Genomic DNA, 22,726 nt, shown 5'->3' with positions numbered 1-22,726 from the left:
GGATTGGGATGATTTTAAAATTTAGCAAAAATGACCAAAAAGTTGATAAAGATAATAGGACGAGGGTAAATGAGCAAGAGACATAAAACAGCTTATAAAGGTTACATAGGTATGCAACTGAGCCTGACAGACAAAGGAGAAATTATCGTGAGGGGTAAGAAAATAACAGAGATTTATATTAAACAAATACTTTGTATCTGTCTTCAGGAAATTCTGGAAGCAGTGGAAGTTCTAATGAAAATAAGGAACTTAAAGTAGAACTAGAAATAGAACTGCAGTGGAGAAATTAATGGGATTAAAAGCCAACAACTTCCTTAGATCAGAATGCTTACAACCTAGGGTTTTAAAATAAGTGGCTATAGAAGCAGTGGATGGATTTAGCTTTGATCTTCCCGAATCTTGTGGATGCTAGAATGGTTCCTCACAGATAAGACAACAGTAAAGGTAACCAATTATTCAAGAAAGGAAGAGGACAAAATAACGGGGAACTATGGGTTAGTTTGATATCAGTTGCAGGGAACATGCATTAAAATTGAGTGCATGCCGCAACTGCCATATTAGCTCTCAAAGAACTATTGTGGCACTCAAAAAATGAGCACGACTGATCCCCATTTCATGATGATAGAGATTGAAATGACAGAAATGTAGCTTTGGAAAGTAGGGACCAAGTTGAAAGTGGAAAGTATAATGATGATCTAAAAAAGGGAATGCGAGAGGAAACACGAGTGTATGGGAACAATGGTTTATGTTAACATAAAAGGGAATCCAAAAGCTTTTGCTTTTAAACGCAAAAGGGTAATCAAAGGAAGGTTGGATCCAATTAGGGATCAGAAGAGAGATCTTCTTTAGGAGGCAGAGGCCATGGCTGTTAATGAGTAATTCGCACCTGTCTTTACTAGAAGAGAGGATGCTGCCAATGTAGCTTTTAAGAAAGAGACAGTCACAATATTGCATAGAATAGAAAAAGAGTTACTTAAAAAGGTTGATAGCCCGCAGTCATCTCTCTGGATGCGATGCATCATCAGCTACGTAGGGAAGCAAAGGTGGAGTTGATAGATGATCAAAATCATCAACTGTTTTGATAGTTTCTCTTTATTTACTGTTTGGTAGGAAGGTCAATCACCAGATGACAAAGGTTTAAGGTGATTGGCAGAAGAACCATAAAATTCTAACAGGATTAGGCAGGGTAGATTCAGAAAGAATGTTCTCAATGGTGGGGAGTCCCGAACCAGGGGTCATAGTTTGAGGATAAGGGGTAAAGCTTTTAGGACTGAAGTGAGGATAAATTGCTTCACCCAGAGGATGATGAATCTGTGGAATTCACTACCACAGAAAGCAGCCGAGGCCAAAACAGTGTGATTTCAAGATGAAATTAGATATAGCTCTTGGGGCTAAAGAGATCAAAAGATATTGGGGGGGGGGGTGGCAGGAGAAGACTATTCAATATGATCAGTCATGATCAAAATGGCAGAGCAGGCTCAAAGAGCCGAATGGCCTACTTCTGCTTCTATTTTCTATGTTTTTGTGACTTTTTTTGAACATAGTGAGTTGTGATCTCGAATGTTTCAAATGAAAGGGTGGTGGAGGCTGATTCAATAGTAATATTCAAAAGAACTGGAAAAATTGCAGGACAATGGTAATGAGATCAGGGAATGAGATTAATTCAATAGCTCTATGAAAGATAGGCTCGATGGCCTACCTCTTTGTTTTATTAATTATTTATATGGCTGAGAAAGCAGTTATAGTTTACAAGTAGTCATTTGGTAATACAGAAATTTATTGCTGAAAAAAGACATTTTGACAAAGCTTTTCATCTTGCACTCATCAGAACGATTGCAAGAATACTAACATCAGGAGAAACAACAACTTTATCCTGCATGAGGAGAGAATGGTGACTGGTTGGCAGTTGTCAGTTTGTAGAGTGTGGAGTATGGTCCAGTGGACACTACAGGATTTCAGGTATGTGTCGTATCATTTTGCAATTATATGATTCGAAGTGCAGTTCTTCACTTATTGAACTAGCAAATTCTTAGTGGGATTTAAAGGAAGCCAGGACATCTACCCTGGGGACATGGGACAATGATAGCCAAGTTCCGCACACATGAGGACGGCCTAAACCGAGATGTTGGCTTTATGTCACACTATCAGTAACCCCCACAGCTTGCCTCCTGGACTTGCTGGCTGTCCTGTCTGGAGACAATACACATCTCTTTAACCTGTGCTTAATGCTCCCTCCTCCACTCACATTGTCTGTATCTTTAAGAACTGGTTGGCTGTAGAGATTTGCATTCTAATCAGTATTCTGTAACTTGATTTTGTGTCTCTGTGCCCTGTTTGAGAGCAGATTTCCACTCCATCTGACGAAGGAGCAGCGCTCCGAAAGCTAATGGTATTTGCTACCAAATAAACCTGTTGGACTTTAACCTGGTGTTGTTAAAACTGTTACTGTGTTGACATGGGACAAGACAGAACCATGGGCCATGTGAGAAAGCATTGAAAAACTCAACTTGCATCTTCAGAGTAAGATGACAAAATAATTAACTCTGAAAACGATTCATTATCTAAATTGTATACTCACAGGATAGCTCAAAATGCAAAAGGACATTGTAAATAAAATTCTATCTTAACCTGTTTTTGTATCTAATTTTTGAGGGGTTGAGAACTCCGGTATGTAGTGATTGAAAGGGTTTCCTCAGTTACCATAGGGTGGAGCCCAAGAAATTAAAATAATTTTTAATGACAGGAAACAAAAACAAAAGTTTGGGCCATCAATAAGCAAAACCAAAACCAACTCGCCCATAGACAACAGTCCTTTGTCTACAGTAATTTTGTTAGAATCACAGGGTGCCAAGAGCAAAAAGGTGTAGCAATAACTATTAAATTTAGCTATTTTTAAGAATATAAGAACATAAGAAATAGGAGCAGGAGTAGGCCATCTAGCCCCTCGAGCCTGCCCCGCCATTCAATAAGATCATGGCTGATCTGAAGTGGATCAGTTCCACTTACCCACCTGATCCCTATAACCCCTAATTCCCTTACCGATCAGGAATCCATCTATCCGTGATTTAAACATATTCAACGAGGTAGCCTCCACCACTTCAGTAGGCAGAGAATTCCAGAGATTCACCACCCTCTGAGAGAAGAAGTTCCCCCTCAACTCTGTCCGAAACTGACCCCCCTTTATTTTGAGGCTGTGCCCTCTAGTTCTAGCTTCCTTTCTAAGTGGAAAGAATCTCTCCCAACTCTACCCTATCCAGCCCCTTCATTATCTTATAGGTCTCTATAAGATCCCCCCTCAGCCTTCTAAATTCCAACGAATACAAACCCAATCTGCTCAGTCTCTCCTCATAATCAACACCCCTCATCTCTGGTATCAACCTGGTGAACCTTCTCTGCACTCCCTCCAAGGCCAATATATCCTTCCGCAAATAAGGGGACCAATACTGCACACAGTATCCCAGCTGCGGCCTCACCAATGCCCTGTACAGATGCAGCAAGACATCACTGCTTTTATATTCTATCCCCCTTGCGGTATAGGCCAACATCCCATTTGCCTTCTTGATCACCTGATTAAATAAGATTAAATCATTCTTATTCTGTATATATTTGTTACTCAGTAGCACGTAACTATTTAGACCAAGGTAAAAGGGTTGAGTGTAACCCTTATAATTGTCGCTAGTGACAATGAGAGTGCAAGTATAAGTGCAAAAATCACTGTGCAACTCGGTATGGGCAGTTGGCGTAAGACTTGGACACTAACAGTCCTCGTATTTGGCCAGGAAAAATGGACCCTGTCTGAAGACAAGTGATTTTGCCACTTACTACCACAAAGACCGTCAATGGGTGCAAATAGCTCTCGTTTTTTAGCATAATCTCTAATATTTTACAAATACAGTTAGTTCTAATTGGAGGTTACTGAAATCTCTCGGGATCAGTCGATTCCTAGAATTAGGTAACCATCTTAATTTGCACACAATTGATGTGGTACTGAATCCAGAGCTGGTTTATGTATGTCCCAAGAAACGATCAAAAACAACTGAATTATGCAATACAATCATAAGAAAAAATCAAGGGGGCAAAAGGAAAAAAAATGCATCTACGCAACACTTTCCAAATCCGAAATTATGGAGCACTTCATAGCCAATGAAGTACTTTTGAAGTATAATGTACGAAAATGCAGCACATTATCAGGCAATGAGACAAAAATATTTTTTTAAAACGTGATGTTCATTGAATAAACTTTTGTCAGGCCATCAGGAGAACTACCTTGCACCTCTTCAGATGGCGCTTTGGGATATTTATTACCTGAACAGATAGTCAGGGTCTTACTTTAATCTCATTAAAATGTTGGCAATTCCAACAATGGAACATACAATTGGTGCAGCAATAATGCTAACCTAATTTATAACCAAGTAGTGCTTGAACTCAACTTTCTGACTTAGAAGTGAGAAGTCAATGATGCCTCTGTATTGAACACCAATCAGCTCAAAACATAGGGTGGAATTTTCTGGTCCCGCCCACAGTGAGACCGGAAATTCCTGCCCTTTCAATGATCCATCACGTTTTCCTTGCTGCCCGGGACGGTTCCCACGGTGGGAGGTCAAGAAAATTTATCCCATAGTAACATTCTTACTGTTGTACGTATGGAAAATAAACTACCATCATGAAGCAATTCACACTTCCAGAACACCTAAATGAATCAATAATTAGCACAGATCAGTTTATTTGCAGTCCTCAACACAGAACCATGTAGCACCAGAGGGGGCCATTCGTTTCTTTAAAAGAGCTATCCCACTCAGCTGTTCTTTCACCATAGCTCTGCTGATTTTTCCTATTAATGTACATATCAAATTCCATTTGAAACTGAACCAACTTCCATCACCCTCTCAGACTATAACACTGTAAAAAGATCACTTCTCCTCTGGCTCTTTTGCTTCTATTATATATTCAAAGGCATAATACTGAAATAATAAGAGGCAGAGAGCAAATCTGGCTAAAAGTGCCAACACTAGCAATTGATCAGCTAAATCTTATGACCCAAATGGAATCCATTACATGCATCAACATAGTATTCTAGAATGTAGAATCGGTCTTTGAACAGTTTTGCAATGACTAACACTCACACTAATAGTCATTCCTCAATTCAACTACAAATTGATTAACTAGGATTGAAATCTGCTTGCTGCAATCAATATTGATGCAAAATCACTCACCCTGTTGATCAGGATCTGCATTTCTCGAAACCAGAGCACTGACTGCTGGAAACGTAATACTGGACATTGCTGCTACAGCTCCTGCTGCCCACATCATCCTAAGAAAGCAAGTGGCAATTAAAGAGGCAGTGGCAGAATATTTAATTTAATATATCCCATGGTAGAGAGCGCCTCATCTTTTCTACTTTCCACTGAAAAAGCTACTAACACCATAGCCAGTTTCAAATTTATAATTTGCATCTTTTGACCAGAAAACAATGCAAACTTGTCATCAACACACTTGCACAGCGAGACACGCAACCCCCACCCCCCCAACCACCGAAAGACATTCGTGCAACCTTCCCCGACAGATTTGCACGCACACAGCCCCCCCCTCCTGCCAGACTTACACATACGCACCCAGCCCCCTCCTGCCACACATGCACTGCGTCCCACCCTCTTGCCAGGCACACACATACACAACCCCTCACCATGCAGGCATGAGACAGATAGGCCGACACATGCACACCACCCCCTCCCGACACACGCACACCACCCCACCCGCCGCGAGCAATGTTGAAGCATTCAAAATTCCACATAACCGGTTTCTGTTATCACTGGATTTGCGTAACTGCATTTGCAAAGTACATGCCAGCGTCCTAATGAAGCATGCCTGCTTACCAGGGCTGGGATCCAAAGCCATACCAAGCCAACTGCAACATCTGAAATCCAAGGCCTAGGAGAACGGTGTTCTTATTACCTATGGACCTCATCAGGATACTAAGAAACACAGTCTGTGAAAATAGAAATTTGGGGAAAAAAGTCAATGATATGCTTCATTCTTTTAAAGAATGTTTGCATCTTTAGTTGTGAAGAAAGGGGGTTGTAGGTGAAATAATCTATTCTTGCAGGAAAAAAAACTTAATACTGTATCTGATTCACCAATGGCCAACTTTTAATATTCTAACAAGCAAACATTGGCTTTATTAAAAATCTGTTCTTCCGAGCGCTGATGCATAAAACACGTGTTGGTTACAAGTTTCCATGGAGGTCCTGCTCCATAACTTCTTGAATAGAAGCTCAATTCTGCCCAGTATACTTGAGTAATAGCTGATTTGCAAAAAATACTTTTTGAAAAGGTTTCAAATGATTAATTCTAATGGTTCAATGAATAAAAAGCCACTGAGATGGCACTGAACCACAAACCAGAAGGTCCCAGAGTTAGCAGTTTTCAGTTCAGTGAGAGTTCTCAGTACAATTGACCTGAGGATCCACAGACTAAACAGGGGAACAATAAAACACATGTCATGGCTCGCACACATGGCTACCATCCAGCTCGCCCAACTAGAAACTGAAGGTGTAGGGAAAGAGGTGAGGAACATTGTGGTACCCCCAAAGTCCCATCGTCTGCTAACACTTAACGACGTGAAACATCCACTTGGGCAGGATAGAGTTGTCCTCCCTCCGTGAATTCAGCAAAATAAATTTCCCTTTTCAACAAATAAATTAATCATAACCACAGACCAAGAAAATTTTAATCTGAAATGCAATTGTGACAGGGTAGATCTATTGGAAAGGGGTGGCTGTGGGGTGGGGGTTATTTTACAACAAGTACATCCATCTGATCAAGACTCATGAAAAAGAGGGCAAGATTGGATATATATGCAAATTCATTAAAATCAATGCGAGTGAGAAAACGGAGCTTGAACAACTTGTATTATAACTGGAAAAAGAATGTATCATACCCTGAATTACTGACAATCACCAGCCTTTTCAGCATTCTGAATGCTGAGTTCTATCAATGCTAATATCATAAGTAGCTTTTGTTTACTGCAATTACAGTGGAATAAAACTAGAGGGCATAATCTTGGCCTAATGCAAGCGAATATTAAAAATCACCTTACATTGAAACTTCTGTCAATAATTGTAACAAAATAATTGGCATCAATTATTATAAAAAAGGGATTTAACTCAAATTAAATTGAAAGAAATCAAAATGCACTGCATGCCACGACTGTACAATTTTATTATTAGATAAGGAAGCCTCAAATACACCATCCTATGAGCTTTTTAAAAAGAATTTAGCTCCTGGGATAGGAGCAGGGCAAGGTCAGCATTTGCTGCCATCCCAAATATCTTCGAAAAGGTAGTGGTGAACCATCTCGTTGAACTACTGCATTCCATGTGGTGTTGGAGTGGGGAGTCTCAGGATTGTGATCCACTGACAGTGCTGAATAGCAATAAATTTCTCGAACAAGATGGTATGTGACTAGGAGGGGAAATTGCAGGTACTCGTGTTTCCCGGTGTCTACTGCCCTTGTCAAGATGGTAGAGGTCAGATGTTTGGAAGATGCTGTCAAAGGAGCCTTGGCAAGTTGCTACGGTAAATCTCATAATTGCTGTCACTATTTGCTGGTGGTCAAGGGAGTGAATGTTTAAGATAGAGGATGCATCTCCACATCATGGATGAGGTACAAGCCGGTTGCTTTGCCTGATGGTATCTAGGTTGAGTGTTGTTGGAGCTGCACTTAACTGGGCAAATGGAGAGTAGGCCATTACATTCCTGATATGCAAATGGTGGAAATGCATTGCACAGTCCCTTTGTGTGCTGTAATCATGGCTCCTTGCTCGCTAAGCAACACATTTTATCCCAGTATCTTTAAACCATAAGACTTTACCTCTCAGTATTTTTTTCAATCTGTAAATTTTACAGCACAAGCTTGATACTAAGGAATTGCTACTTCATTAACTATTTTTTTCTATCAACCAAGATACTGTCACATCGGGTGGATGAGCAACCTGACCATGGCATTGTGGTACAGGAAGCCATTTAAGCTGGAGAAGGGGAGTGGGAAGCAAGTAGAAATGTAATGGTGGTAGATCACACTAGAGTCAGGGGATGGGGCACAATCTTCTGCAGCTGTGAGAGAGAGTCCAGAAGGCTGTGTTGTGTGCCCAGTGCCAGGGTTCAGGATGTCTGCTTGGGGTTAGAGGATACCTTGCAAGTGGGAGGGGAAGGATCCAGTTATAGTGGTCTGCGCAAGTGTCAACAACAGAAATAGGGCTAGGAAATAGCTTCTGCTAAAGGAGTACAAGCAGCTAGGGGCTAAATTAAAAAATAAGAACCTCAAAGGTGGTAATTTCTGGATTAATACCCAAGCCACGAGCAGTTTGCCATACAGTAAATAAGGTAGGAGAGTTGAATGCATGGCTCAAAGTTGATTTGGGTGAAATGAGTTTCGATTAATGGGGCACTGGCACCTGTACTTAGCAAAGTGGGAGTGAACCATCAGGAAGGTGAATCATACTGGGACCATTGTTCTGGTGAGTCATATAACTAGGGCCGAAGAAAGAGCTTTAAAGTAAACAGTGGAGGGGTTGTCTGAGGGATTAAGTTTGGGAAGACATGATAAACAAAAGGGAAAGGACAAGGCAAAAGGCCATGGTAGCAATAAGGGTAATGATAATCAGAGTGTGGCAGGAAAGACGGTGCAAAATCTTGAGTGCGCCAGCAGACAAGACCAGATGTGGCAAAGATTGTAAAATGACACAACTAACAGCCCTGTATCTAAATATGTTGCAGCATTCATAACAGCTGAATTGTCAGCTCAAATATAAATACATTTGTATGGCTTGATAGCCATTGGAGATATGACTGCAAGAGGACAAAGGCTAGGACCTGAATATTCAAGGGTATGTGACATTTCAGAAGGACCACAAAGCTAGAAAAAGATGGTGGTATGGCTCTGTTAGTTGAGACTGACATTAGTACAATAGTGAAAGATGACCTTAGTTCCAAAGATCCAGACGTAGCATCAGTTGGGATAGAGATAAGAAATAGCAAAAGGAAGTAGTAGTTCATAGGTCCCCAGAAGTAACCACAATTTAGGACAGCATATACAGGAAAAAACAAGAAAATTACCACAATAATCATGGGCGATTTTCATCTTCATATAGATTGGATGAACCAGGTTGGCAAAGGTAGCCTGGAAGATGGGTTCACTGAGTGCATTCAGGACAATTTCTTAGAACAGTATGTATTAATGCTAACCAGGGAACAGGCTATTTTAGAGCAGATAATGTGCAATGAGACAGAATTAATTAACCACTTCATAGTAAAGGAGCCCTCAAGATAGCAATGATCATATATGATTGAATTCAACATGCAATTTGAGGGAGAGAAGAATGGGTCTAGGTAGCACGGTGGCACAGTGGTTAGCACTGCTGCCTCACAGCGCAAGGGACCCGGGTTCAATTCCCGGCTTGGGTCATTGTCTGTGTGGAGTCTGCACGTTCTCCCAGTGTCTGTGTGGGTTTCCTCTGGGTGCTCCGGTTTCCTCCCACAGTCCGAAACATGTGCTGGTTAGTTGTATTGGCCATGTCAAATTCTCTTTGTGTAACCGAATAGGTGCCGGAGTGTGGCGACTTGGGGATTTTCACAATAGCTTCATTGCAGTGTTCATGTAAGCCTACTTGTGACACTAATAAATAAATGTTAAAACTTTAATAAAAGGTGATTTCAAGAGTATCAAGACAGAACTGGCTAAAGTAAACTGGGAAATTAGGTTAAGTGGTAGATCAGCAGAGATATTTTATAATACTCCGCAAAGATACATTCCAGTGAGAAAGAAAGACTCTTGGAAAAGGATGCATAATTTGCGGGTTAACGGAGGAAGTTGAAGATAAAATTCCATGAAGATTAGTGGCAGGCCAGAGCTTGGACAGAATTTTAAAACCAGCAAAGAATGACTAATAATGAGGGAGAAATCAAGTGTACGAGAGAAAACCAGCTAGAAATATAAAAATAGATGAGAGTTTCTACAGGTATTTAAAAAGGAAAGAAAAGTGTGTTGGTCCTCTGACAGCGATTCCGGGGAATTAATAAAGGAAATAATGAAATGGTAAATGGTACTGAACAAATATTTTATGTCTGTCTGATTTGTCGAAGCAGAAATTACGTCCCAGAAATAATTGCAAATCAAAAGGGGAAAGAGGGGGAGGAACTCAAAAAATTCAAATCCTCAGAAAAAGGTTACAGATAAAATTATTGGAACTAAAGGCTGACAAGTCCCCAAGATCCAACTGACTTAGGGTCTTGATTGTATGGTTGCTAAATTTGCTGATAATGCATGTCTGCAAAGGAATATGGACAGGTTACGAGAGTGGGCAAAACATTGGCAGATAGAGTATAATGTGGGAAGATGCAAACTTGTCCACTTTGCCAGAAAGAATTTTAAAAAGTATATTATCTAAATGGAGAGCGATCACATAATCCTGAGGAACAGGGATCTGGGTACATAAATCACAAAATGTTAGTATGCAGGTACAGCAAAATTAGGAAAGCAAATAGAATGTTGGCCTTTATTGCAAGGGGAATGGTATATAAAAGTAGGAAGTTTTGCTATTGTTGTCCAGGGAACTGATGAAATCATGTCTGGAGTACTGTATATAGTATTGATCTCCTTAATTAAGATATAATTGCATTAGAAACAGTGCAGAGAAGGTCCACTGGAGTGATTCCTGGGATGAAGGGGTTGTCTTAAAGGTTAGATAATTTGGGCCTGTTTCCAAATGAAGCACAATCTTGCTGAATGGTAGCAGAGACTAGAGAGGCTGAATGGCCTATTCCGGTTCCTGCATTATGGAGCTGCTTCCAGTGGAAGCATTACCACATCATTTACATTCCTGTGCTTTAAATCCACCCCTTGTACTGTGTAACCAATTCGTAGACTAGTGAGAAATTTAATAGACATTAAAGAACACATTGTACACATTTTGTGAAAGACAGACAATTGTCTATTTCTCATTACACCTTTTATCAAAATTTAATCTTTCATGGAATGTGAGCATTGCTGGTTAGGCCATTTCAGAGGGCTGTTGAGAATCAACCACATGATTGTGGATCTGGAGTCACAAACAGGCCAGACCAGATAAAGATGGCAGAATCTCTTCCCTAAAGGACATTAGTCAATCAGTGATAGATTTATGGTCACCATTACAAAGGGCTAACTTTATATTCTAGATTTATTAATTGAATTTTAAATTCCACCAGCTATTTTGGTGGGATTTGAACCAGTGTTCCTAGAGTCTATGCCCCTGGATTACTAGCGCAGTAGTATTACCATTGTGCCATCATCTCCCTGAAATTATTATTTATTACTCCCAATGTGCTTCATTATTTTTTAGGGCAGTAGCTCCCCTTTGTGACCAGCAACCTTCCTGCAAGATGGGTCACAAGTAGGTGTAGGATCCAAACTTGTAGTTTTTAAACCCACCTTTACATAAATTTCTTGGTGACAAATCATTACATGTTTGAAGAACAGATTATAGTGCAGGTAGATAAACAGAATTATTGAATACTCACCTGTGCTATTATAGAGAGGATTCCCACCACAGCTATAAAGGCTGCTAGGTTCCCAGCAGAAAAGTCAATAACCTATGAAAAGAGGAAAGGTTATAAACAGGTTGAGTAACAGTTCAATATTGATGATTATCTTGCTAACAGATAGCTGCGCAAGTTAAAATGGTCAAAAATAACCTCAGAAGTATTTAAATAGCACTTTTCCATCAGCGTGGTTTCTAACATTTGATCATTTTATTTTTAGGTTTAATGATCAGAGAAACATATACATCCTACAGATGACAAGTAAAGGTCAGCTTCAGTGATCTGCCCTGAATTGCTGATTTCTACTACGTAGCAGTGAAGAGACTCCAACTAGAGTCATAGAGGTTTATAGCATGGAAACAGGCCCTTCGGCCCAACTTGTCCGTGCCACCCTTTTAAAAAAATCCCTAAGCTAGTCCCAATTGCCCGCATTTGGCCCTTATCCCTCTATACCCATCTTACCCATCTAACTGTCTAAATGCTTTTTAAAAGATGAAATTGTACCCGCCTCTACTACCACCTCTGGCAGCTTGTTCCAGACACTCACCACCCTCTGTGCGGAAAAAATGGCACATTTTTGGACACTTTTGTATCTCTCCCCTCTCACCTTAAACCTATGCCCTCTAATTTTAGACTCCCCTACCTTTGGGAAAAGATATTGACTATCTAGCTGATCTATGCCCCTCATTATTTTATAGACCTCTATAAGATCACCCCTGAGCCTTCTACGCTCCAGAGAAAAAAGTCCCAGTCTATCCAGCCTCTCCTTATAACTCAAATCATTAAGTCCCGGTAGCATCCTAGAAAATCTCTTCTGCACTCTTTCTAGTTTAATAATATCCTTTCTATAATAGGGTGACCAGAACTGTACACAGTATTCCAAGTGTGGCCTTACCAATGTCTTGTACAACTTCAACAAGATGTCCCAACTCCTGTATTCAATGTTCTGACCAATGAAACCAAGCATGCTGAATGCCTTCTTCACCACTCTGTCCACCTGTGACTCCACTTTCAAGCAACTATGAACATGTACCCCATGATCTCTTTGTTCTGTAACTCTATAACTACTCTCAGTACATCGGATTCCAGTAAGAGTGGTGGCAGCAAGAAGAAAGAGGAGAGAATTAGGACAGAAGAACACAGGATTAGGAGAAGTAGGCCATTCTGCCCCTCCAGTCTGCTTCATCTTTCAATTACATTACAGCTGATTTTATTTTGGCTTCAAAACCACTATCCTGTCCACCCCATATCTCTTGTTTATCAAAAGTCTACTTTAACTTTGAATGTATTCAATGATTCGGCCTCAAAAGCTTTCCAGGGAAGATTTTGTTTTAAAAAATCTCCTATCTCAACCTGCAATGGGAGACTCTTAATTTTTAAACCTTGTCTCCTAGTCCTCATCTTCTCCAAATGGATAAACATCTGCCCAGGAGCCACCCTGTCAAGTCCACTCAAACTTTTTCTGTTTCATCAAGGTCACCTCTTATTCTTCTCAGCTCCAATAGGCATAACCCCACTTGTTCAACCTTTCCTCAAAAGATAATCAGTGGAATCATCCGAGTGAAATTTATCTGCACTGCTTCTAGTGCAATTACATCCTTTAAGTAAGGAGACCAAAACTGTACGCAGTACTCCAAACGTGGCCTCTACAAAGCCCTGTACAGCGACAGCAAGACTTTCCGACTGTTACACTTGATTCCATTGGTAATATAGGTCAACATTCCATTTGCCTTCCTCATTACTCGCTGTACCTGCATACCAACTGTGTGAATCCTATATCAGGACACCCAGATCCCTCTGAACATCAGAGTACTGCAATCTCACTCCATCCAAACAACATACTGCTTTTCTATTCTTCCTGCCAAAGTAGATAAGTTTACATTTTTCCACATTATACTCCATCTGCCAAATGTTTGCCCACTCACTTAACCCAGCTCAATCCCTTTTGCAAATTACTTTCCTATCTATCATTGTGCCATTAGCAATTTAGCTACCATATATTCGATCCCTTCATCCATATAGATTGTAAATAGTTGAGGCCCGAGCACTGATCTCTGTGGTATTCCACTAATCGCAGCTTGATAACTTGAAAATGATCCATTTATTCCTATTCTCTCCTTCCTGTTAACTAACCAATTAGTCATCCGTGCTAATTCGTTGCCCACAATATCTTCCTTTGTGGGATAACCTTTGAAATGACACCTTGTTAATCCTCTTTTGGGAATCCAAATACACCATCACCAGAGTTTCCCTTCATCAATGCTGCTTGTTACTTCTGTAAAGAACTCAAGTAAACTTGTCAAATATGATTTCCCTTCCACAAAATCATGCTGACTCTGCCTGATTGAATTGTGATTTCCTAAATTTCCCACTATTATCGCCCTTAATAATGGATTCTAGTATTTTCCTTATTGCTTTGGACGATTACAACCAATGTATCTATTAAATCTCCAGCTACTTCTTTTAAGACCCTAGGATGAAAGCCATCAGGGGTATGTCAAACTCCTTTTCTAATTGTTTTTCTGGTACCTTTTCCTTAGTGAATGTTTTAAGCTCCACCCCTTTTACCTCTGGATTTTTTTAAAGGTATTCTTGGGATGTTTCTCATGTCCTCGACAGTGAAAACAGGAAAAAAAATGCCTTGTTTTCACCATTTCCTTACTTCCCATTATTCTCATTCTCATCCTCTAAGGGATTAATGTTCACTTTAATTGCTTTTCCTTTTTAAATACTTGCAGAAACTCTGAGTAGCTTTCTCTCATGCTCTAATTTCTCCCTCCTTATTTTTAGTCATTTAGCTTAAAGTCCTTTCTACTACCCTTATATGACTTGCCAGAAACTCTTCCAGCACATTTAAACTGAAGACTGTTCCAACAGTGCAGAGTTTTTTGAAGGGGTAACCAAGAAGGTAGATGAGGGCAGTGCAGATAATGTTGTCTACATGGACGTTAGCAAGGCCTTTGACAAGGTATCGCATGGTAGGTTGTTGCACAAGGTTGAATCTCACGGGATCCAGGGCGAGGTATCTAAATGGATACAGAATTGGCTTGATGACAGAAGCCAGAGGGTGGTTGTAGAGGGCTGTTTTTCAAACTGGAGACCTGTGACCAGCGTTGTGCCTCAGGGATTGGTGCTGGGTCCACTGTTATTTATCATTTATATTAATGATTTGGATGAGAATATAGGACACATGGTTAGTAAGTTTGCAGATGACACCAAGACTGGTGGCACAGTGGACAGTGAAGAAGGTTATCTCGGATTGCAAAGGAATCTTGATCAATTAGGCCAGTGGGCTGACAAATGGCAGATGGAGTTTAATTTAGATAAATGCGGGGTGATGCTTTTTGGTAGATTGAACCAGGGCAGGACTTACTCAGTTAATGGTAAGGCGTTGGGGAGAGTTACAGAACAAAGATCTAGGGGTACATGTTCATAGCTCCTTGAAAGTGGAGTCACAGGTGGACAGAGTGGTGAAGGCGGCATTCAGCATGCTTGGTTTCATTGGTCAGAACATTGAATACAGGAGTTGGGACGTCTCGTTGAAGTTGTACAATACATTGGTAAGGCCGCACTTGGAATACTGTGTACAGTTCTGGTCACCCTATTATAGAAAGGATATTAAACTAGAAAGAGTGCAGAAGATATTTTCTAGGATGCTACTGGGACTTGATGGTTTGAGTTAAAAGGAGGGGCTGGATAGACTGGGACTTTTTTCTCTGGAGTATAGAAGGCTAAGGGGTGATCTTAGAGGTCTATAAAATAATGAGGGGCATAGATCAGCTAGGTAGTCAATATCTTTCCCCAAAGGTAGGGAAGTCTAAAACTAGAGGGCATAGGTTTAAGGTGAGAGGGGAGAGATACAAAAGTGTCCAGAGGGGCATTTTCTTCACACAGAGGGTGGTTAGTGTCTGGAACAAGCTGCCAGAGGCAGGTACAATTTTATCTTTTAAAAAGACAGTTACATGGATAAGATGGGTATAGAGGGATAAGGGCCAAATGCGGCAATTGGGACTTGCTTAGGGGTTAAAAAGGGTGGCACGGACAAGTTGGGCCAAAGGGTCTGTTTCCATGCTGTAAACCTCTATGACTCCCCCTCCCCCACCCCCCAGTACTGACGCCAGTACATTTTTCCCACCCCAATTTTTGACTCACGCATTCAGCCCTCTAACCTCATTTACCCTGTACCAATTTACACGTGCTCAGGGAGTAATCCAGAGATCATCTTTAGGGCTCTGCGTTTTGATTCAAGTCATCCAGGATTCCCCTCCTGATCAATATTCTGCTGCGAGAATACGCACCTGTAGTTAACACTGAAGAAAACTCAGCTGTGACCCTCACCCAAAGCCAGATGATCTGCTGACGTAGTTAAACCTCAAATATAAATAATGGTTACTTGGGCAAGATATCAGAGTCAATTGGTGCCTGTAGAACTACATCCCTGCAAATGATAAAGATCTTCAAAGGAGCAGTGAGAAAACTGGCATGGAGAAAAGAGTTTTCCTTCTAGAAATCATGTTCAATTTAAAAGCTAAAAGGACTTATTTACATAACTACTAGCCTTTTATGAGGCTATAATGTGCTCCATAAAATCAGTGTTCAGCCTGTATTCTGTTTTACAACTGATTAATAACCTTGCTGGCCAACAAAATAACAATTCTGAGAATGTGCAAGACAGCAGGAAATGCTGTGGGAAAAAGTGGCAGACACACCTGTTTAAGATAAAGGAAAAAGCTAGAGTACTGTCCAGCCTCAGGCAGGTATGAAAGAAATACAGTTATACAGATGAGCAGCACAGTGGTGTCCTTCCCAACCTTCTTCAAGGACTGTAACAAAAGAAAAAAAAATGCTCACTTACAAATGTTGTCAGCTTTAAGTTACTTATTCACATCACATGGTATAACAGATCAGAAACACACCTAGAATGGTTGACCCAGCATCTTGGATTTAATGGCACTGCACAAACCAGCATAAATATAAAGCAACGCAGCTATAAATTAACAGGATTGGTGGAATAATAATGACTGGGAGTAACAGTTACCTTGAAATTCCTGAAGACAAATAGGGATGGAGTATAGATTCTTGAAGTAATTGTGCATTTGTTACAGCTTCTGATAGGCCGCAGCTGGCTTGGAGCCTCGCATTTAAAGCTGCAACCTGCCTCTTTGGGCCAGATTGTCTCCTTGCCCAAATCCTAGCTTCAATTAAGACCATAAGGTTTGGGCAATGGATGAGCAGATGGGGATGTTGGATAAAGCAGTCTATTCTATTCTTGAAGGTTTTATATAATTGATAAACACAATTGGTAAAAGCTGCATTTAAAACAAACATTTGTGTACTGAGCCTTAGCATGTAGCAGGATTTTGTTTCAACAACTTAATTGTTTATAACATTGCTTCCAATACTAAACTCCGTAGCAGCCTGCTCAATTACTGATGGTCAAAGAACAAAATGCAACGAAGGCCAGACTAGCCCAACTAGTGCATACATGAAGGATAAAATTCTGCCTCAGAGTAGCATGACACAGGCATCAGCCAATGTACAACATTGTCACATAAAATCTGTACATTCAAGAGTTATTGAATAAACAGCTTGGACTTGCATAGTGCCTTTAACATAGTAAACCTTCCTAAGGTGTTTGACTGGAGCATTACAAAGCAAAATTTTGACACCAAGCCTTAAGAAGAGATATTACGGCAAATGACCAAAAGCTTGGTTAAAAGCATGTTTTGAAGAAGCAGAGAGGAGAGGCAGAGAGACAAGGGGAGAAATTCCAGAACTTAAGGCCCTGGCAGCTGAAGGCACAGCTTGCTAGCACACATGGTGGAGTGATTAAAATTGGGGACACGCAAGAGGCCAGAATTGGAGAAGTGCAGATTTCTCACAGGGTTAATGAGCTGGAGAAGAACACAGACAGCAAGACCACGGAGGAATTTGAAAATAAGCACAGGAATTTTAAAATCCCAGCACTGTTTAACCAAGGCCGATGCAGGTTAGTGAGCACAAAAATAATAGGTGAACAGGATTTGGTGCAAGCCAAGACATGCATAGCATTTTTAAAAAATATATAGGTACGGTTTATTCAACAACAAATCCTGCATTCTGGTAATTATAGTCCAAATACAGATTATTGAATACTTACAGAAAAAGGGTCCGCTTGCTCCCAAGAGAAAGGTGATCCCCGCGAAGCTGGTCGAACCTTCTCAGGAAGAGATTCTGGCACAGCTACTAAGATGAAGCAGATGTCCAATGCTGCAATCACAGTGGCTACGAGGACCACAAGGTTATCACCATATTTACTTGAAAGATAAGCACCAATGGCTGGACTGGTTACCAAGCTTGCTGCAAATGTTGCTGATACCTAGAGGAGGAGCAAAAAAGGTTTTACTTGCCAGTTCATTAACATATTAATATTTACAATGCGAACATCTTTAAAAACAAACAAAGCAACCTCCGAGGTATATTATTCTACAGGCATAGAGGGGGTAAAACTGGTCCACGCCAATGCAAACAAACTCATGAAAGTGGCAGCCAGTTCCATATAGTGCCTGGTTTTCCCTTCAACAGACTTCAATGGACAAGAAAATCAAGCATATTATAGCATGGTCTGCCAATTCATTATGAGCTCATTTGCTCTACTAGCAGAGACCAATTTTCCCTGCCATTTATTTTTGAACTTAAGTATTTTGTTATATTTTGCCCAATGAGGCAGGAGTGAAGAGCCCAAATACAATAAATTGTACTGCACAACATTGTAAATTGTACTATGGGCCATTAATCTCACTACTGTTTGACCAATAAGGAAGTGTCCCTTAACTCAAAAAGGTTTTAACAAAGAATTAGATCTAATTTAAAAACTTGACCCAACTTCATTTATTTTGTGCCGGAGGCAGAGTGGATTACAACAGGATTCTGACAATAACTCCACTGAATACAACTTCAGCAAAAATGCTGCCAGACTCTCAATTAAAAGCTATATTGCTTTAAGGCTGTTTTATCACAAAGTGACACCATTTAGAGACGGATGCCATACAATACCATTATATAGTGATTTTCATTTATTGAGAGAAAACAGGTTTGCCTGCAAAATTAAAGAGTTTAAAATGGAAAACTAAATTTGTAAAATCATGCTCAACAGCAAACAGATAAATTAAAAACATTTAGTTACTTTGCTTGGCTGGTTCACAAATCAGATAGATTAATACAATTCTTTTTTAAAAACCCTACATATTCATTGCTGTTAAATTTATGCTGGTGACTCATTACCAGCACTGAACTCTTTCGATGGTCATTGACAATATCTAACATATTGGGACTGCACGAACACTTCAATCACTTATTTTCCCTTTTCTTATGACTGATGGTGCTGCATATGCACCCCTTCGTATGTAGCCAACAGCAATAGGAAGGCAAGCCATCATCTGGCAATCATTTCGCAATGAAACATGAAACAAAACATGCTCTTTTTGTAGTGCATTAGCTCCATTAAATAATGAAAGCATCAAAGCCAGAAAACATTTAATATAAACCATTCTGAATATCAGTGGTCTTCATTTCTGTCCCTCAGTTTCGGCATTTACAATCTTTGGATCACAATAGTCTCTAAGGTGTGATTGGGGTTGCAAATTTAAACTTCTGGATATTAAAACTGCTAATATGATTCTACACAATAGCACAAAATAAATTTTGTTTAATCTGGAACTGCATGCAATTAAAATTGAATAAGTTCAATTATACTTCAGTATTCCAAGAATCAAGGTTATACTGTATATTCCTCTATTCACAAATTCTTTGCAAAATAAATAGGAGCATGTGGGGAAATAATGCTTTAAATGCACCTACAGTTCTGTGAAAATCAGAAAAGAAAGCAAAATATATGCCCGACTGATTAGTAGATTTTATTTGAAGAAAATATTACGCTAATTTCAATTATGTACATGAGTTCCAAACAGAGGAAAGCAAATACTGTAATAGGAATGCTTCTTTAAATGTTTTGCCACAAATGAATCTGTGTGATGGTGTGTTTTTAAAAAAAGTAATTCATAGGATTTGGGCATCGCTGGCTAGGCCAGCACTTATTGCTATCCCGAATTGCCTTGAGAAGGTGGTAGTGAGCCACCTTCTTGAACTGCTGCAGTTTATGTGTTGTAGGTAATATCAGGAAGGGAATTCCTGGATTTTGACATAGCGACAAGTGAAAGAACGGAAATAAAGGATGTCACGGTGGCACAGTCGTTAGCACTGTTGCCTCACAGCGCCAGGGACCTGGGTTCGATTCCGGCCTCAGGTCACTGTCTGTATGGAGTTTGCACATTCTCCGTGTCTGCGTGTGTTTCCTCTGGGTGCTCTGGTTTCCTCTCACAGTCCAAAGATGTGCAGGTTAGGTTGATTGGCTATGCTAAATTGACTTGAGTGTTAGGGGATTAACAGGGAAAATATGTGGGGTTACGGGAATAGGACCTGGGTAGGATTATGGCCAGTGCAGACTCGATGGGCCGAATGGCCTCCTTCTGCACTGTAGGGATTCTATGATTCTACGAAAGTTCCAAGTCAGGAGAGGATGCAGTTTGGAGGGGAACTTGCAGGTGGTGATGTTCCCATGCATCTGCTGCCTTGTCCTTGTAGGTGTTGGGCTTGGAAGGTGCTTTCAAAGGAGCCTTGGTGAGTTTTTGCAATGCATTATGTATATCGTATGCACTTTAATCAAACAGAGTTTTACTGTTCAACACAGTCATAAGGCATCCTGCCTGATTTTCCAGCCCTGCATAAAAATGGGTGTAAAAAAAGTAGGCTTCAGTAAAGGCATGTGCTTATCTTCACTTGATGTTTCCACCTTCACTGTACCTAAGCAATCCAATAACCCCAGGAGCAGGAAGAGTCAGTCCATCATGTCTATTTGTTATTTTCCCTTTCATTTCCCAGAGGAAATTGAAAATCAATGGCATAAAGCACAAAAGCAAAATATTGTGTAAGCTGTAAACAGAAAATCCTGGAAATACTCAACGGGTCTGACAATATTTGCCGAGGTAGAAACAGAGGTAGTGTTTCAGGTCTGTGACCTTGCGTCACATAGGAAGATAGCGCATGCATATAGGGTTCCCCATATCTAGATCGAATGGGTTGCTGGTCTTTTCCTTTGGTTTCATTGGTCTTGCATTCAATAAGCAGGAAGCAGAAATATTTATTGACAAGGTAGGTTAATTTAGAGCCTCAAAATAAATAGTGAATGAGTTAGGTACAAAGTTGATAAAAAGGAAGGCAGTTGAGGGTAAAGGCAAAAGGAGGAAATCAAATTAGTACAAGTGAAACATACAAGGATAAAAGATAGGGTAATCCAGAACAGCCCTAACTAGAGATGAAATAGCCCTTTAAACTCACTGTTTTTCATCAAAATCTCTGCCCCATATCTCCTAATGTGGAGATGCCGGCGTTGGACTGGGGTGAACACAGTAAGAAGTCTCACAACACCAGGTTAAAGTCCAACAGGTTTATTTGGTAGCAAATACCATAAGCTTTTGGAGCACTGCTCCTTCGTTAGATGGAGTGGAAATGTGCTCTCAAACATGCAAACAGACAAAATCAAGTTACAGAATACTGATTAGAATGCGAATCCTACAGCCAGCCAGGTCTTAAAGGTACAGCCAATGTGGGTGGAGGGAACATTAAACACAGGTTAAAGAGAGGTGTATTGTCTCCAGACAGAACAGCTAGTGAGATTCTGCAAGCCCAGGAGGCAAGCTATGGGGGTTACTGATAATGTGACATAAATCCAACATCCCGGTTTAGGCCGTCCTCATGTGTGCGGAACTTGGCTATCAGTTTCTGCTCAGCGACTCTGCGCTGTCGTGTGTCGTGAAGGCCGCCTTGGAGAACGCTTACCTGAAGATCCAAGGCTGCATGCCCGTGAATCACCAGGCAAGACTGTTCTCTTCCTGTGGGGGAGCACTTCAGCAGTCGCGGGCATTCAGCCTTGGATCTTCAGGTAAGCGTTCTCCAAGGCGGCCTTCACGACACACGACAGCGCAGAGTCGCTGAGCAGAAACTGATAGCCAAGTTCCGCACACGAGGACGGCCTAAACCGGGATGTTGGATTTATGTCACATTATCAGTAACCCCCACAGCTTGCCCCTGGTCTTGCATAATCTCACTAGCTGTTCTGTCCGGAGACAATACACATTTCTTTAACGTTCCCTCCACCCACATTGTCTGTACCTTTAAGACCTGGCTGGCTGTAGGATTCGCATTCTAATCAGTATTCTGTAACTTGATTTTGTCTGTTTGCATGTTTGAGAGCACATTTCCACTCCATCTAACGAAGGAGCAGTGCTCCAAAAGCTTATGGTATTTGCTACCAAATAAACCTGTTGGACTTTAACCTGGTGTTGTGAGACTCCTACCCAGGTTAAAAGATGGGCAGCGTGCTTTGAAGTCCTTTAGGAATGGTACACTAAATATCAGAAAGAAAGCAAGTCTGTCTGATTGACTTTACTCATCACTTTTTCCTCCCACTTTCCAAGCCGAGCAGCATTCAATCACTTGGTAAACAGCTCGTGAAAGTCAGAGAGAAAACCTGTACCTGATCATTTCGTATCATTTATATATAGAGGCACTGTTCTATTAATTTTATGGGTAAATGGTGCCCAGCAGAATTTCAGCCTAACTTTGCATCCAAGTTGAAATAATATCATTTCACATACATGAATCAGCTTTAATCTCCAAATATAAACCATTAATTGTGCATGCAATGAAACTGCTAATTTCAATAAGTTTTGATCATGCCAGATCTTAGACAAATGTTGCAAATAAACCATTTCTGACATATAGTTAGGAGAGGGTTGTGCAATACCAATAGCAGACACTGAACACAAATGTGGACAAAAGGCAACACAGTCTCATTTACTCAAAGCCAGACTGCAGAGTGATAACACCAATGGTTTGGCAGAAGGCCAGAGCTCAATGTATAATGATAAACAGGATAGAGATATTGCACAAAGTCGCACAAAGTCTAAGAAATGCAGTGAAGTTACAAAGGACCGGAAATCACACCTACAGTTTAACATTTAACCTCAGTACAGACTCAACTGTTTAAACGGCTAATTGGAGGATCAGAAAATATGCTGCACCTCTTTTCCCATCTTCCACTTCCACTACC

At 40.5% G+C, this 22,726-nt stretch overlaps 1 protein-coding gene across 2 annotated transcripts in view; it reads right to left on the bottom strand.

The window, feature by feature from the left end:
- Positions 1-22,726, bottom strand: part of LOC144494885 (hippocampus abundant transcript 1 protein-like) — a 77,160-nt gene that overhangs the window by 4,854 nt on the left and 49,580 nt on the right. For both annotated transcript variants that reach the window (XM_078214393.1, XM_078214394.1), the window contains exons 6-10: positions 17,717-17,935; positions 16,287-16,400; positions 11,557-11,628; positions 5,874-5,986; positions 5,214-5,311 (exon numbers count right to left, since the gene is read on the bottom strand). In XM_078214393.1, coding sequence (XP_078070519.1) covers positions 5,214-5,311; positions 5,874-5,986; positions 11,557-11,628; positions 16,287-16,400; positions 17,717-17,935 — 616 coding nt within the window. The remainder of the gene's footprint in view (positions 1-5,213; positions 5,312-5,873; positions 5,987-11,556; positions 11,629-16,286; positions 16,401-17,716; positions 17,936-22,726) is intronic.

This window comes from Mustelus asterias, chromosome 6 (genome assembly GCF_964213995.1).
Source record: "Mustelus asterias chromosome 6, sMusAst1.hap1.1, whole genome shotgun sequence".
NCBI classification, from domain to species: Eukaryota; Metazoa; Chordata; class Chondrichthyes; order Carcharhiniformes; family Triakidae; genus Mustelus; species Mustelus asterias.
The sequence above is the reverse complement of the archived record's forward strand: the minus strand, read 5'-3'. Positions and strand labels throughout refer to the sequence as shown.